The 16,828-nt window shown below is 50.8% G+C and overlaps 3 protein-coding genes across 7 annotated transcripts in view; 1 reads left to right on the top strand and 2 right to left on the bottom strand.

Annotated features, from left to right (window-relative positions):
• Positions 1-7,448, bottom strand: part of RNF216 (ring finger protein 216) — a 61,662-nt gene extending 54,214 nt beyond the window's left edge. Inside the window, exons 1-2 of one of the 4 annotated variants that reach the window (XM_072349031.1) lie at positions 7,388-7,448; positions 4,082-4,193 (exon numbers count right to left, since the gene is read on the bottom strand). The gene's annotated coding sequence lies outside the window, so the exon portion shown is untranslated. Of the gene's footprint in view, positions 1-4,081; positions 4,194-4,434; positions 4,754-6,273; positions 6,352-7,203; positions 7,359-7,387 lie in introns of those variants that run through there. The other 3 variants (XM_072349029.1, XM_072349032.1, XM_072349033.1) reach the window with 3 other exon arrangements.
• Positions 7,449-8,553: 1,105 nt separating this feature from the next.
• Positions 8,554-13,473, top strand: LOC140258601 (urotensin-2 receptor-like). The gene is made up of 2 exons (XM_072349022.1): positions 8,554-9,674; positions 13,194-13,473. Exons 1-2 carry the CDS (start codon positions 8,732-8,734, stop codon positions 13,280-13,282), a joined length of 1,032 nt encoding a protein of 343 aa, XP_072205123.1. The 5' UTR covers positions 8,554-8,731; the 3' UTR covers positions 13,283-13,473.
• The window catches only part of SMURF1 (SMAD specific E3 ubiquitin protein ligase 1), a 43,213-nt gene continuing 38,835 nt past the window's right edge, over positions 12,451-16,828 (bottom strand). For both annotated transcript variants that reach the window (XM_072349020.1, XM_072349021.1), the window contains exon 18: positions 12,451-16,128. In XM_072349020.1, coding sequence (XP_072205121.1) covers positions 16,029-16,128 — 100 coding nt within the window. In that variant the 3' untranslated portion in view covers positions 12,451-16,028. The remainder of the gene's footprint in view (positions 16,129-16,828) is intronic.

Here is a 16,828-nt window from a genome sequence, read left to right as displayed (position 1 = left end):
AACCACCCCAAACGCTCAGTGCCCCGCGTGAAGGCTGAACTGGGGCTGCAGAGCAATCAGGGATGCTCATCTCACGCCATCCAGGCACTGACCCTTGGACAGAAGCTGCACCCCAAGGGCAGTGTGTGACCAGGCCCAGGGACAGGCAGCACTTACAGAAAGCACTGCGTTGCCATCACCCGCTGTTCTGAACAGCCCTGCCTGCTTTGTGACACATCCCCTCCTCTATTAGAACTTGCTGGAGATTCCAGGACAACACCTGTACACAAACCAGAGAGACACATCAGGGACGCGGCTCCTTCCCAGGACAGAGCTTATGGGACTGAGCTCTGCCAGCCACCCATTCACAGCTCGGCACCACACAGGGCTCCAGGATGGGATGGGATCACTGCGACCTGAACAGCTTCCATTTCGTGCTCTGACAGCCCACAGCTCCAGCTTGTCACACAACAGCTAAACACGGACTGATGTTGGAGCAACATCTGGTCACCGGCACACAAAAGGAGGTCTTAGTATTGAGAAGTATTCATCTCATTGTCAGAGCATCGAGGAATCTGTATTATTAAATATGTACGGCCGCAAACGTTGGAAGAAAATGGTGGGTCTGCTCTCAAATCCTTTTGCTGGTACACAAAAGCAGCGTAAATCCCTCCTCAGTCATTCTGAGTAACTTCCCCTGCAGGGAGCAGGATTTGCAGCTGGCACAGCATGACAAAACCTGCTCAGATGCACGCTATGAACTTCAACATACGCATTGCCCCCAGGAACTATTCATCCCCATTGTGACAAATCAGGAACACACGTACCCTGCAGAACAGACTTGGGGGTTATTTCCACAAGGTGCCTCTGCCTTATGTGCAAGGAGAAGCAAGCCTTGCTCTGAGAGGCACTTTGGTGGTCAGAGAGGTGCAGAAGTGCTGCTCTACTCCTGCATGCTATCAGTGAACATGCCTGCTGAAAGCACTGTCCTTTTAAAAAGGTCACATCCACACGATCCCAGTTCCATTTGCCTGGCACTTGTGAACAGCTATCGCCTCGCCACTTTCCCATCCTCAGCCCTCCAAGTGCTTTAGAAAAACAAGATCAATGTTGTTCTCACCACTTACAAGATAGAGAAACAGAAGCACTGGAAGGAGCAATGTGGCCAAGGTCAGCAAGCAGGCGAGAGGCAGCACCAGGAATAGCACCCAAGCCCCTGCAGACAGCCAGGTGCATCCATGCCCATCAATGCTGCAGGCTGGTCCTGCACAGCACGCCCTGCAGTGCTCACCTCAGCCCCACCGCACTGGGAGCAACGCGTTGAGCAAGGAAAAGCCACGGCTCGAGCCATCACACAGCAAGGGACTGTTCTGAGGCTGGCGGAGGAGGGAAAAGCCACAATCAGCCCCACTGCACTTAAGAGTGCAGACAGAGGCCAGGCAGGTGTCTGCTCAGATCTGCTCTCTGCAGAGCTCAGTGGCTCAGATACTCCCCCCACGCAGGGACATGCAGTGCATCAGAGTTAGTATGTGTGGGTCAACCAACGCTGTGACTGCTCCGCGCTGTCCTGGCTCCAGCTGGGACAGTTATCTTCCTTCCCAGCAGTGACATCAGTGCTGTGTTGTGGGTTGAGGCAGAGCACAGAGCTGACAACACCTGTGTTTTGGCTCCTGCTGCGCAGTGCTTACACTGGCACTATGTGCCATTTGTTCCATACATCCCATCATTCATTTTCCTTCCTTTTTGTTCCACTAAACCGCCTTTATCTCAACCCATACATTCACCCTTTTTTCCCCTTGATTCTCTCCCCCATCCTAGTGAGTTGGGAGGGAGCAAAAGGCTGGGAGGTGCTGAGCTAACCACCACCCTTCCCATTTGGCACTCAGACATTGTTCTCCATCAGCAGCTCTGGTTTCATCTGGCAATCAGCTTGTTCCTTCAGCATCAAAGAAGAGGGGCAGGAAATGCTCTGTAAAGAAGCTCAGGATCACAGGCTGTGTGTGCTCCCTGCACATCACCCAAAGACCCATAGAACAGCACCATTGAAACAGCCAGTTCTGTCCAGTGGCACAATCACAAGTTTTTCCACTTGTGTGGCACCGGGCTGCAAAGAAAGTGAACTAACAAGACCAAAGCCCCCCCAGGGGGCTGCCCTACATAAACAACACAACCAAGGCAAGCAAGGCACATGAAAGAAGCTATTTCACACCATCTCTGTGACTTTTATGCCTGGATAAGGCTACCTATAATAGAGCCCCAGCACAACTATCAGCCTTGCAACGCAAGGGCAGGATACAAGAACCATTCTAAAAGGAAGATCTGACAGCGGAAGGCATGCACAGCTCCCAGGCAAGCTGCGTGCACACACAGATGCGCCCTCTCCAAAGGCACTGCTCCCAACCACCCCAAGCAGACAGTTCTGCTGCTGGGATGTGAAAGCGGGTCACAGGTGCAGGCTGATTGCTTACACATGAGTCCCCAATCCCACTCAAAATCCCCGCAACCACCACGTTTCATATTTTTAGCCTAACCTAAAAATAGCAAGCAGCAGCACGGTGCATCTATTCCAACTCCCAGCACAGGCTGAAGTTTCCGGCTTGCAAGAATTGGAGCAGAACCCGAGCAGGCTCCTTCCACCTCCTGTTTGTGCTGTAAAAAGCATCTTCAGATGGTGCTGGGATCTAAAGCGACAGTCAAGGGGGGGGGACCTCTCCCACCCACCACATCGTAGTCTATTTTTTCCTACTTAGAGCATTTGAAATCTTGAACTCCCACATATATCCGAGATGGGAGCAGACACAAAGTGCTCTTTTCTGGCTCAAGGCAGGAGGACATGCAGGAAGCACTGCAGGGAAGGTTGGAATTGAAACCCCGACCAAATGGAGGGGGGGGGAAAGAGCAACTTGAAAGAGATGTCAGCAGCATTAAGTCTCTGTGTTTTAGCCTCTCCCCCCACACAGCAGCACCACTGCTGCTCACCTATGTTGACAGAATAGCATCAATTCCTGCCTTCCGCCTGCAGGCAGCAATGAGGCTTCTGGTCGCCTGCAAGCAAGGTGAGGTTCTGGCTCGTCTCAAGATGCTAAAACAAAGAGAAGCTGCTTAAATAATGCACGGCTTGTGACAAGCCAGAAACAGGAAAGCTAAAACTCAGCCCTTAAGAAAACAACGACACCACCACAAAATAAACTCCACCTGACCCACTGCTAAGCTTTCAGTGAAACATTTCCAAGGGTTCAATCTGCTCCTTGTAACAGCTGCCCAGCAGAAGCAGGGAGAGCTTAGCAGTGCTTATCACACCAACGAGCCTCATCCCAGCTGAAACAAGGCTGGCAAGAAATGCCAGAAGATTGTTTGCTGTGTGCGAGGAAACCAGTGACACAGTGTGCACCTTGCAAAAGAATACGGCCAGAGCTGCCAGAGCAGCTCACATCAACACTGCTTCCCCAGTTCAGGACGCCAGGCTCCCAGTCAGCCTCACTCATGAGGATGAGCCATTTGGGCACGATGATCGTCCAGCCACAGCCCTGCGAGGTGCTCCACTGCCATCAGTTCACCTGCCAACACGAAGTACAAAAAGAAAGGAACTTGCATGGCTTTATTTTATCCACCTACAACGGCAGCAGATTTCCCTGTGGGTTTTCCTAGGGAAGGTGAGATGGCTTTAAAACAGGTGCATTTAATGCCCAAAAACACTTTGCAGCAACAGCGCGTGGACAGAACCAACATCTCAGGCTCACAGCCTATCCACCTCCCAAGCCATTGCTTTAAAGAACCACGTTGTTCTGATGTTGTGGTCTAAGAGCAGGGTCTAAGAGCACACAGCACCACGTGAACTGCAGCTCTGCCACTTCCAGAGCAAGTCTTGATCCTTCCTTTAAGCCTTGACCTCCCCTGTATGCCAACCAAAGGCCCTTCCCTCTGAGCAGCACCGTTACCGAGGTGCTGGTATCTGAAAGACACAAACCCGTGTGTGCCCAGCTGCTGGCAATGGCATTGCCTCCTCCTCCCTATCAGCCTGGAGGGGTCCCATATAGAAAAGAAGAAGATTAGCAACCTCTGTGCCCGGGGATGTATGTGAGAGCATTGCTCTGCTACTTACAACTCTCAGAGCGCTCCAGGAGAAAGGAGGCGGCGTTTCCTCTCCAGGTCCTCAGTAGTGCCTGCTTTGTCTCTTTTCTTTTTTAAGGAAACCCAAACGTCACCTTTAAAAGCTGTAAGAGAACAAAGAAAGTGAAGTGCAACTCTTGCAGCAGTCCTTCAGCAGCTGGGACACACATCCTCAGCCCAGTTTTCTATTGCAAGCAGAGAAATCAAAGGGTTCAAAGCTGCTTGATGAGTAACAAGGGACTGAGTAGCCCAGAGCAGGGGGCTGCAAGGCACCGAGGTACTCTGAGCTGTGGGAACAGCCAGAGGGCTTCAGAACCACCACAGGCTCCACGGTGGTGCACTGACCTGTAGGTTCACAACCAGCCATCCTCCTGAAGGCATCAAACATCCCAGAACCGCAGGCTTCCAAAAGGAACGACCTCACAGCTCACACCTATTTCCTACAGCAGTGCCCTTTTCTGAGCCAGCACATGGGGGGTGGCCAGGAGCCTGGTATGCTGACACCAACACACAGCCCGGGATTTATTTCAGCTTCGCTTCCAGCCATCAGGTCCTGACAGCGCCCCTGCAACACAGGCAGGGAACCACAGCAGCACCACGAATAGAACGGTGTCACTCAGCAGCATTTCCTGAGGATCATGACAAGCCTGAGATCACCACAAGCTCTTCAGCACCGACCCCGAGGAAACAACACCACTGGTTTCAAACTAAACTTCAAGTTCTGTACAAGTGACTCGAGACACGAAGGCAGCGAGGGCACGACGGCCTCCATCAGTGAGATATGGCTGCTATCTCCATCTCGGTGCTTCAGAGAGCAGAGCCCACTCCAGCTCCCAGGATACTCGAGTGCCCTTCCTCTCCCTGCCTGCCTCCAACACAGCACAGGAACTGCCGCAGCAGAACAGCAATGAACTGATTTACTTATTTCCTGGGCTGCTGCTGGTGTCCTAAATCAGCCGCACGCTTCTCGCTGCTGGCCACGCACCCACCCCAGCGGGCAGAGATCCTGCTAAGGGCAGTTGAAATCACTCAGGGGCAGCTCAAAACACATCCACGCATCCACACACCCACAAAGGCACGTTGTACACAAAGCTCCAGTGTGTGCACAGACTTTGGAGGCTGTCAGAGCCTCTCCTTTAGGAACAGGGGTCCTCTCCAGACCGAATCCACATGCAAAAGTCAAGCTCCTGACACAAAGAATCAGTGGTGTAGCTCTGAGTGTCCCATAAAGAATGTGGCTTCAGCATTAACGCTACAGCTGAGCCTTCCTGCCCACACTGCTCCAGCAAACCACTCGACGTGGCTCCCATAAAACAAACCCAAAGGCACCTACTGCAAACGAACAAATGAATGGGAGCCTTTTCCAGCAGCAATGAGCAACACCCAGAGGGTTCTGCTTCCCTCTCACTGGGGCCTGTGCTGCTCAGGTGTTGCTAATTAGCCCCCGAGTCACACTTCCTGCTTCTCCCCAGCCGTGCTGCAGTTGCACTCCACCTATTTTTGCCACAGGACTTTTAAGCAAGTTGTGACCGACTTCAAAGCACGAGGCACAGCGCTGTGAGCTGTCAGAGGCACTGCTGGGTCCACACTGCTGGCAGCAACACCCACTGCATTCCCAACACACAAAGCAACGGCCTGACGTGGAATCTGGAGTTCTGGGGCAGCTTCCGAAGCTGGGACAGGCTTCAGCACCTTGTAAAACAACACATACCTTGTCATCAGCAGAGCCCAGCCCAGCCACCGTGCTGGGTGCAGCGGCCCTAAGGAGGTGCATGCAGACTGACCGACAGGAAAGTGCTTGAGGAAGGGAAAGTGAAAGGAGTCTGTAATAGAAACTGAAACAGCACCGAGTGCTGCTGCAGAGCTGCAGGAAGGGGGGGAACCTCCTTCGAGCCCCGGGAGTCCAGACACAAAGCTCCTGTCATGATGATCACTTATTAGCCACGCCACACAGACACCCAGCACGTTAAGACGCTCACAGGATCAACAGGCCTGAGGAGGGGCAGGGGAGCTTCGTGCAGCACAGGCCCTAGAAATGAGGACGCCTGGTGAGAACCACTCCAGACTCACACACACAGAGCAATGGTCTCACACAGCCCCTCTCAGCAGGCTGCAGGCAAGGCACACCTCACTGTGCAGCAGGAGGAGCACACTGTGTAACCCAGCCCTGGTCCGGGTGCCCACCTCACATCCTGCAGTTGCTCCGACAGATGGAGACAAGCAGCGATTGCTTTCAGGGCTGCAGCTCAGCGCATTTCAAAACAAACACAAGCAGACACCGCAGTGGTAACAGAAGTACAGCTGAACAGCAGCACCATATCAGCTTTTCCAATGCAAAGCACCAGAAGTCCCAAAGCAGCGGCTGCACCACAGCACTTCACAGAGGGGCTGAGCGCTGCCCGGCGAGCACTGCGGGAAGCAGAAGGGAACACGGACAGCCGTAATTCTCCACGTGCGTTCTGTGTGTGCTATGGGAGCACTTCAGCGAGATCCCACACAAGTCGTTGCAGGACACGAAGGCGATGCTGCCGCTGGTCATAACGGAGCTGCAAACGGAGAAGCGCACGGCTGGGCTTCTGAGGGCGAGCAGCTGCTGCCAGCAGCCGCACAGGAGCAGCCGGTGCTCAGCAACGCGCCCGTGGGGCAACCTGCCGGCACACGCGTGCCTTCCTCCAGGACCCCCGGCCTCCCCACAGCCCAAGGGGGCGAAGCGCAGCTGCAGAGCCCCGCAGTCACGGCAGCACCGCCTGGCTGGGACTTGTCTCCCGGCTGGGCCGGCACCGGGACCCGCCGCGCACGGGGGAGCGAGGACTCGGTGACAGTGACAGCCCCGGGCGCACCGAGCGCCGGGCTCCCGTCCCGCAGCCGCCCCCGGGATCACACGGAGGGGCAGGAGAGGCGCCGCAGCCGGCCCGTGGAGGAGGGCCCGGGACAGGGCCGCAGCCCCGCGGGCACACAGCGCCGAGCGCGGCCCCGGCGCGGCGGAGGTTGCGAGGAGCCGCGACCGAAGTACCCCGAGGCCGAGGCCGCCCCTTGCGCTCCCCGCCCGGCCCGCTGTCCGCCCTGCCGCCTCCCGGGGCGCCGCGCACGGGGCCGCCCGCAGGCGGTACTCACCGGGCCGCCACCCTCCCGCCGGCCCCGCTCCATTTAGCCGCCGCTGCCCCGCTCCTTCCGGCCTGCCAGCGGCACGTGACCGCCCCGCCCCGCACCATAGAGTGGAACGGCGGGAACTGGGGAAGTGGGGCGAGAGGAGAGGGACAGAAGGGCGGCCCCGGAGGTCCCGTCGCGGAGAACGTACCATAGAGTGCGCGGGGGGCGGTCCTCCCGGCGGCGGCGCTCTGCCCCCTTCCGGGCGCTGCGCGGTGGTAGGAGGGGGCGGGGCTAACAGAAAGGGGCGGGGCTAACAGAAAGGGGCGGGGCCATCACGAGCGCACGTGGTGCCCGGCGGGGAGAGCTCCATAGGCCGGGTGTCTGTGAGCTGTGTGCCCTGCCGAGGGTCGGTCTCTCTAGGATTCCTCCTGTTCCCCCATTTCTGAGCTTCTCTCCCGTCACCCCATTCCAATTAGAACCCTTCCAGGTCTTCCTTCCCTCTCCCCGATTTAGACCCTTGTTAGGATTTCCCCCCACCTTGATTTAGAGCCCTTTCAAGACTTTTTTTTCCCCTCCTAATCTAGACCCTTTTTTAGCCTCAGTTTCCCCACCTCCCCTTCCCGTTTCCAGCACTGTCACAGTGTTCCCAAGCACTCTCCAGCCCTCAGCACTCCCACATTACCCCACTTCAGACTCCCACCTAGTCCCCCCTCCCCAAACCAACACGCTCCTTATAACCCCCCAGTCCTGCACCTCTCTCCCTTACCCATTGCTGTGTTTTTTTGAGCCCAGGGGATGGAGCAGCAATGCTGATTTCCCTTTGATACCCAGTGCCTTCTTGCAAGGAGTGCAGCCCCATGGAGAGCCCTTTTGCTCTGCACAGTCCTTAGCACAAAGTCAAACAGGGTGCATGGCTGGCAACACAGACCTGGAGAGATGCAGAGGTTTCTGATGTGACTCCAGAGGATCCTGCTGCATTTTCCTGGCAGCATTGCTCATCTTGTCTCTGCTCGAAGCAGCTTTTTGCTCTCTGCCTTAACGCTGGAGTTGCAGGGGGGGAGGTCCCATAGAGGTGGGTGCCAGTGCAAGGTTCCCATTGTCCATCAGCTCTGGGTGGGGTTGGGGTGATGCTGCTCGCTCTTTTCTCCTTCCCATCCTCTGAGAAGGAGAAACCCCGAGGAAAAGCTTCTGACATGGAGAAATGGGTGGTTTTTTTCCCCAACTCCCTCCCAGTGAGGAGCTGTGCCAGCATCCCAGTGGGTGGCAATGGGAGCAGCCGCCGTGTTCCATCCCACTGGAGGGCAGAGGGACAAATCCCACCTCCGTCCCTGCCTCGTCCCTCCTTCAGCTGCAGGAAGGCGGGTGCATGGAGGATGGCTTTTCCAGGCTGCGCAGGAGAGAGCCACACATTGAAGCTGAGCGCTATCACTGCTGCGGGTGCTGCAGCTGGGACAACACAGCCAGGAGCTGCAGTTCAGGATTCCCTCCAAGGCAGTGACCTCAGGGGTGGCTGCTGGTGAGGTCCTGTCCCAGCTGCGAGGGGGCAGTGAGGATGGAGCTGGGCGCATGCACCCCAGAGCTGTGCTATCCAAAGAACGGCAGCACCCAACTCAACGCTACGTCTGACAGTACCAGTGACCTCCTGGCCACTTCCTTCCTGGGCTGCATCCTGGGCACCATGTGCGTGGTGGGCACGGCGGGGAACGTCTACACACTGGTGGTTACCATCATCTCCATGAGGCGCAGCGGCTCCATGTATGTTTACATCATCAACTTGGCCTTGGCTGACCTCCTCTACCTCTCCACCATCCCCTTCGTGGTGTGCACCTACTTTGTGCGGGACTGGTACTTCGGAGACCTGGGCTGCAGGATCCTCTTCAGCCTCGACCTCCTCACCATGCATGCCAGCATCTTCATCCTGACCATCATGAGCACTGAGCGCTACCTGGCCGTCGCCCGCCCTCTGGCCACGCTGCGTGGCTCAAGGGACCGTCGGCGGGCGCTCACCTTCCTGGCATGGCTGGTGGCCTTCCTCCTTGCCCTGCCCAGCATGATCCTCATCGACCTGCGTACCAGCCACCACCACGGGGTGACCAAGCGTATGTGCCACCCCACGTGGCGGATGGGGCCCTATAAGGTGTACCTCACTGTCCTCTTCAACACCTGCATCCTCGCCCCAGGGGTTACTATCTGCTGCGTGTACGCCAAGCTGGCCAGGACCTACTGGAGATCCCAGAGGGCTCTTGTTGCTCATGCCAAGCATTCCAGCCACTGTCCCAAGCAGAAAGTGTTGTACATGATCTTCAGCATTGTGCTTGCCTACTGGGCTTGCTTCGTACCCTTTTGGCTTTGGCAGCTCTTCAGTCTCTACTGGCACGAGCGTGGGGAACGGGGCAGCTCCACCATTGTCCCCATCAACTTCCTGGTGACCTGCTTGGCCTACAGCAACAGCTGCGTCAACCCCTTCCTCTACACGCTGCTCTCCAAGAACTACAGTGAGTACCTGCAGAGACACCACCGGGCAGTCCAGCAGGGCTCCTCCGCACAGCCGCCAGCCCCCATCCCACCCCTGGGGGGCTCTGGAGAGGATGACTGCGGCCTGTGAGAGGTGGGTGCCCATCAGGCAGGTGGCAGAGATGCAGATCCTTTTTCCTCCGTTGTGGTTCAGTTGCTCAGCCCTTTTGCTGAGAGCTGTGGCACATCGTTGCTACCTGGGCGAGGCTGATAAGATATCGGTTATAGCAATAAAGGATGAAAGGCTCTGATCACTGAACTCGCTCTGAGCCTTTTGATAAACGTGCTTCTTGTCGTTATGTTTCTACCAGGAGCTCTACTGAAAATAATCTATCACCAGATTTGTTAAAGGAACCATTTCCTGGATGAAAATGGCACCCTGGGCCCTCTCCCATGTCAGGTGCTCTAGAAGCACTGTTCCCAGCTGGTTCAGTCAGACCTTCAGATGAGCCCATGCTCCCTGCACAAGGGGACAGCGTCTCTGTTCCCCACGGGTTCCCCAGAATGGGTTAAATCTCCCCTTTGATATCCAACAGAGCAAAGGCATAAGGAGCCCTATGCAGGGGGTACTCTGAGCAGTGTCCCCATGTCAGTCCCACCTGTCTGGACTCATTTAGCCATCATCCAATTAACATTCCACTCCAAAGTGTCCCAGACCAAATACTTGCCCAGAACGATTCAGTGTCTGTAGCTTTCTTGGATCAAGGTTAGCTCCGTAGAAGAGACCAGGTTAAGTTCACATTGCTTTCTTATTCTCTCCTCACCACCACATCCAAGTTTCTCTTGCAGATCTTGTTCTAGAACCTGACCAAATACCAAGAGTGATGCCAGGGTCTCCTGGGTCCTCCAGGAACATCTCCCTCCATCTCCTCCCTGTACCAGAACTGCCACAGCTCAGCCATATGGCTTCCAGGCACAGCCCAACCCCTGCTCGGTTTGCCAGCTGCTGCTGAATCTGGGACAGAGCTCCACAGACTTGGCAGGGCACTGCAGCAGCTGTCTGCAAAGCCACACTTACCCTCCCTTTAAACACCCCTCTTCTGCGGTCCATAAAAGCCAGGTTGTGGTGGAAGGAAAAAAGAAGTCATTCTTAACCTGTTGATGTCTAAGCCCCCCTCGTGTCATCTCACAGCCAGCCCTAAGGGCTCCAGGCAGATTTTCTGTTATTTCATGTCGAGTAGAGCACAGGTCCCAGGTTAAGTGGCTCCTGATCTCCAAGGGGGGATTGAAACCATGAAACAATGCTCCAGCCAAGGCTGGAAAGGGATCCGCAGGACACACGGGCATTGTTTGCATTATTCACCCAGCCACTAACTGCAAGATTGCAGACAGAGGTTATACATTTAGGCTCAATGTTATTTCAAGTCAGCCAAATCAGGAAGAGAGGCATTATCCCTTCCTGCCCCACCGCACCTAAAGGGATTTTGTCTGTACGTGTTCGTTGGCAAAGCTGTAGGGTTTTAGCAGTACCCTAAGCCACATGTGTAAAAAAAATGCCCGAAAAAGTAAAATGATGAGGAGGGCTTATAGCTAAGCATCAAACTGCAAGCCACCATCAGAATATATGAAGAGGGCTGTCGACAGAAAGCATTCATAAATTAAGATACATTCTGGTGTACCTCAGTCAAGTATATCTCAGTGTACAGCAGGGGCTGCATTCCCACAGGCAGGCGGAGAGCCGAGGACATGGGAGCATCATCATAAATCAGAACACAAATCACCACTCCTAGACCAGCACTCCTCACAGACTGTTTTTGTACATCCTGCAGAAGGAGGGAGAGACTGGAAAATTTAACCTGAGGAATTTAATCGACCTGCCAAGCTTCTGCAAAAGAGTGAATTACTCTTTTAAGTTCTGTAACGTTTCTTATGAGAAACTGGGATTTGTTAATCAGTTTCCCAAAAGCTCATGTAGCTCAAGAGTCCTACAGCAGCCCCTCAATTACCACTAGGTTAGCCCAGAGAGTCCACTCCGGTGGTGTGCCTGGCCATGCTGTGAAGTTGCTCAAAGAATATATATATTAAAAATAGAGACAACCAGAACCTACACAGATGAAGGAAAGCCCAGCTTTCAGCCTGGGGAGGGAAGGCTGTGCTGCAGCGCTGAATCACGCGTGCTGACTGCCAGCACTGTCTGCATGCAGACTCATACCACTGGTTCTCCACTCACAGAAGTACAGGAAAGCAAAGATTCATCAGCATTAATCTATCTTTCCCCAGTTCTCATTAAGAATATTTTCTTTCCCCCTAAAAACTGAGATTTTGGAAAAGTAATGGGATATATAAGAGAAGAAATGGATGAAAGGTGGTAAACAGAGAAGGAATAAAACGAATGCACTCTCTCAAAAGGAGGAGTTTTAGCTGAGCCATCAATGTAAGCTTGTGAAACCAGCTGCATTTTCACAGCTTGTCCATCGAGCCACCTCAGCTTCCTACTGCAGGTACCTGTACTCAGCACAAGGTGAGGCAGTTCTGTCAGACAACGCCGTTGCTCGTTAGTCACAAGTCTGGTCGTTGCCAACAGGAGCAAAGCTTCATCGCACTGCACTCAGGGTCTGTAAAACAAATGGGATTATTTATTAACCCCAATGAGCATTTTGTAATGCTACAGGCTTTTTTGTTCTTGCCTCCTTTAACACCGTGACTCGGTCGGTCCTCCACCCCCAGCTCCAGCTGAGCTGAGCACATTTCATTCTGAGAGTACCAGTTTTCCTGTGGCTTCCATAAATACGTTAACAAAGCGGTGGATACCAAGAGTTTAAAGTTGTGAGTTTATTGCATATGTAACAAAAATGAACATGACCTCCTGGGTCCAGCCTACTATACAATCACTGTTTATTCCAGCTGGTTCCATAACCACATTAAATAGAACTAGTATTTCTTTAAATACTTTGATTTAGACATAAAATGAAACATTAGTGTACAACTTTCACAAAATAAATCTGCCATAAAAACAGTGGGAAGAATAACAAGGATAGCAGCAATACTTAAACATGACATTACAAAATAATAAATTAAAAAAAAGAACCCAAACGTTATAAAGTGGTCGAGGAACAAAAATGAACAAATTCAAAACAGATCCGTACTGTGTTTCTGGGAACTTGCTGTGCCACGCGGCCCTGAACCTGAGCTACAGAAGGGCCCTGGTGGCCAGATCACTAATTTACAAGATCTATTGGATTTCACAACCACCTCAACTTGAACAAAGTACATACTGCTGAGCAAACGTTGATTTCACCCCCTGGAGCTTCAAGCAGCCTTTCTGAAGCAGGGTCTTGTCTAACATAATGCCCAAGTTAATGCCGACATTCATAAAACAGCCTCATTTCTTCCCGATTTAAAACACTAGCAAAGTGGTGGTTTCCTACATCCCTGAGCATATAGTATAGGCTGATGAGCAGTATCAGGGCAAGCACTGAAGGTCTGTGCCAACGGACCAGCTTTTAGGTTTGCCTTTAGGACAGGAACGAAAGACACATTGTACCTTGTATTTCCTTCAGGTCTGATCCAAGACGTATGTGTGCACAAGGTGGAACGTGGAATGACTGAACGAACACCAGACTTTATGTTATTCTTTGGGCAAGTTTGAGGAGTAACAACCAGTTCAAGTGCTGGCAGACCACGTAAGAATGAACACACTCAGACAGACTCAGAAATTCAGACAGTTGAGGTTATAAGAGCAGCCCACAAAGCCTCATAGAGTCAATGGCTTGAGCCATGCAAACTCTTGTTTGCGATTCATCCTCCCCTGGCCTTGAAATCAGCCACTGGAAGAAGAAATCATCACTTAAAACCCATACTGCCTCGCTTCTTTATTTCCTCCATCCATCCATCCATTCAGCTTTAAGGCCTGCCTCAAACGCATGTACAGAACAATACAAAAAAAGGGTCTTTATCATCACTGAAGTGGCACAAAATTGCAAAGACAACACAATGGGAGAGGTGGTGAAGCTGTATAAAAGAGAACTAAAATAATTAAAAAGATGGTGCCCTATTCTCATTATTGTCAGCAAGGAGGAGGTACCTTGACAAGGGCTTTTAAATACAGCAAACAACAATCCTTGCCTATTCTTATTTTGTGCATTCAATAAAACACTGACCTAGAAAAGACATTAGGAACTATCGTATGTCAACTGTGTCGTTGACATAAAAGCTACTTGACCTATAGACTTCCAAACCAAGGGCCCTTACCTTCACCTTACTTGGTTTTCACTGAGCCAGTTATAGAGCTTGCGTGATAGGATTTCTGTTAGTGGTGGGCTTTAGCATCTGTTTTTTCAACTCTTTTAGTGAAAAATCCACATGAGACTACATGCAAAGCTTTTGGGCAATAATCCATTCTGCATTTTTCCTATCTGTCTGGTTTATTGCACATTCAAACGTACTGAAAGGATTAAATACACTCTATGAACAGGTACGACTTCACAGCCATTTTGAAAAGCCAGGGCCATGGGGATTCTGCTGCTCAGCCCAAGACTGTACAGACGTTCACCTACAGACAGTTCCATTTCCTTTCTCTTCTGCAAAACACACACATGATTTCACTTGTGTCCCAATGATCAGTACTGCAGAATCCTGTCCCCAGCTGCACCAAGATTCCTCCAGAACATGGGTGTAAATACATCTCTCTCCTGTACAGTCTCGCTGGCTGAGCACCTCGAGCCACCCTGTGCAAATCTCACACTATGGTACAATTTTACACCTTCAATGCAATCCTCACTCCCAACCACAAACCACAAGAGTTATGATCAATGGAAACAAACAAAACTGAGAATGATGCCAGACAAGTGTCTACCTTCTGTCCTATCACAGTTTAAAGCTATTATCAAATTCAATTTAAAAAAGACAAAATAGAAGTATTCCAGTAGACATCTTCTAAGAACAACCTCTTACCCACAGCTGAATTTCAATGCACTATTCCATAAACAAAAACATCTGTTAAATGTTTCAGTAATGAATTTCTCTAAAAATCAGACTTGCCAAAGCAAAAAAAAGTCCTATACAAGCAAGCCTGCTTCACTTAAGTTTAGACATGTTTGATAGATAACTGGGGCTTTCTGAAGCTGTGTTATTTGTTAAAATGCTGTCTCATTTTGGTGTGCAAACTGGAAAAAATGTTAGTGATTCGAGTGTTTGATTTGCTTTTGTTTCCCCCGGGAAGTTATCTTAGCACTGTGTTAGAGAACCAACCTTTTAATATTAGTTTCAGGTATACGAAAAAACAGCCTTATATGGCTCTCTGGAGAAATTCTGATCCTTACAGAACTGAAGTCATAAATCCTTTCAATAGCTTTCCATAACATTTAAAATGTATTCACTGTATAGTTACCCTTTTAGCACAGCCTCCAAATAAACCTTTCACACGGCCAAAAACTTCAGAACAGAAGTTCGCTCTGTTGACTTAGCATTTGGTGATTTCCATTTTGAGTCTTCAAATATGAAGTCACAAAAACATCTCAGGTAGAACAGTGGCACAGAAATCACAGCTTTGGAATTGAAGTAATTTTGTCCTCCGCCTCCACCTTGCAAAGCTTTCTCTGTAAGGTAATTATATCTGAGCAAACTATGGAAAGTAATTCTGCAGGAGGAAATAACTGTTTTCATGTGCAAAACAATTAGGTTTCAGCCAGGACAACCAAAAAGAAATCATACAATACCATTTAAGCTGTCCCCAATTCTTTCTCTTTTCTCAGGTTAAGCCACAGCTTCCACTGGGAGCTTCCTGCTAAGGCAGAACTAGAAATACTTCGCCTTTCAGTTCAATGCTCATATGGAGGTAATTTCTGCTAGAAGTTCACTTTTTAATCAGGTTTTCAGAATGTGCAATGCAAATTCTAGTGCCAGTCAGACACACTGCACCCACGGGACCCTACAGGGCTCAAGCTTGATTTTAGACAAACTAACCAGGCACACCTAACCATCTGCAAGTCCTCGGCAAATCAAGCTCGTTCTTAACTACACTGCGATTTTCCTATTAAAAAAAACCAACAAACCCACAGGTCATCAACCCTATCACAATATGTGTTACAAATCTAGCAGAATATCCTGTTTATCCAAGGCCAAATGCTGAACTTGGCTGCATTACATTTTATGGGGATGGAAGAAGAGGGAAGGGCTTATTGTAATAAAGGGGAAAAAAAAAAACGAGTTGGAAACCACCAACAAAAGCCCCTGCCCCCACCATCATCCACCAACAGTGGAAGGGAAACAACCCATCTCCAAGTTGTCTAGAGTTCCGGTGCTTCAGACAGCTTAGCAGGAAGTTCACAGCAAGCTTCTTCTAGCTTTTGATTTGGTGGTCCATGAGCTAGCATCTGTTTCCTTTGGTTGCTTTTTCACTCCACAGCAAACCCACATGTCTCTTCCACAGCTGTCAACAGCTTCTCGTAAAGCTTCTCATATGACTCATAAGGCGGAATGTCAATCCGGTTAAAGCTAGAGATAAAATAATAACAGATTGCAGATTATGAATCTAACGCATATATTGAAATTAAAGAAAAAAGAAAGAAAAACAACAAAAAAACCTAACATACAGACCCTAGATTAGCTACAGAAAGATAGAATTTGTAAAATTCATGTCAAAGCCTCAGCTCTTTCAATGGTCAAAGGAATAACTGTACCTCTGCAGCAGGAACGTCTTACTTGGGCTGGGTCAGGGAGGAGGAGATGCAAGAGACTTGCAAAGAAAGCAGGACACCAGGCAGGCCCGCTCCTTGCTCTGCCTGTAGGTAATCTGTGCTTCTACTGAAATCATTTCCTATCCCTGATATCTCATACGAGAGCTCAGTTCTGTATCAAACAGCACTCTTTTCTTATACTTTACACCTAAAAACTACTCTTTCTAATGAAGATTAGAATGAAGATTCATTGCTAAGAGTAATTTATCAGTGAATACTTTTGCTGAATATGTGGACATTAACATCTCACTATTCAAAATAATTGATCTCAGGGCAGACAAAAACCACAGATAGAACAGAAGACAGAAACCAAGCATAAAGCAATAAGAACTTAAGTCAACTATATTGCTGGCTGCAGAGTACAGATATTTCCAAGCTAGCAGAACATACTTGGATTCATCTAAGCACGTCACACAGGTTAATCCGTAGCCAGGACTAAGATGGCTACTTTAAGACAA

Source organism: Excalfactoria chinensis, chromosome 14, assembly GCF_039878825.1.
Source record: "Excalfactoria chinensis isolate bCotChi1 chromosome 14, bCotChi1.hap2, whole genome shotgun sequence".
Classification (NCBI taxonomy): domain Eukaryota; kingdom Metazoa; phylum Chordata; class Aves; order Galliformes; family Phasianidae; genus Excalfactoria; species Excalfactoria chinensis.
This window is presented reverse-complemented; position numbering and strand designations above follow the sequence as displayed.

Coding starts and splice junctions, on each gene's coding strand:
- LOC140258601 (XM_072349022.1), top strand. CDS start 8,732: ATGGAGCTGGGCGCATGCACCCCAGAGCTGTGCTATCCAAAGAACGGC. Junction 9,675..13,193: donor GCTGCTCTCCAAGAACTACA/GTGAGTACCTGC, acceptor TATTTCCTTCAG/GTCTGATCCAAGACGTATGT.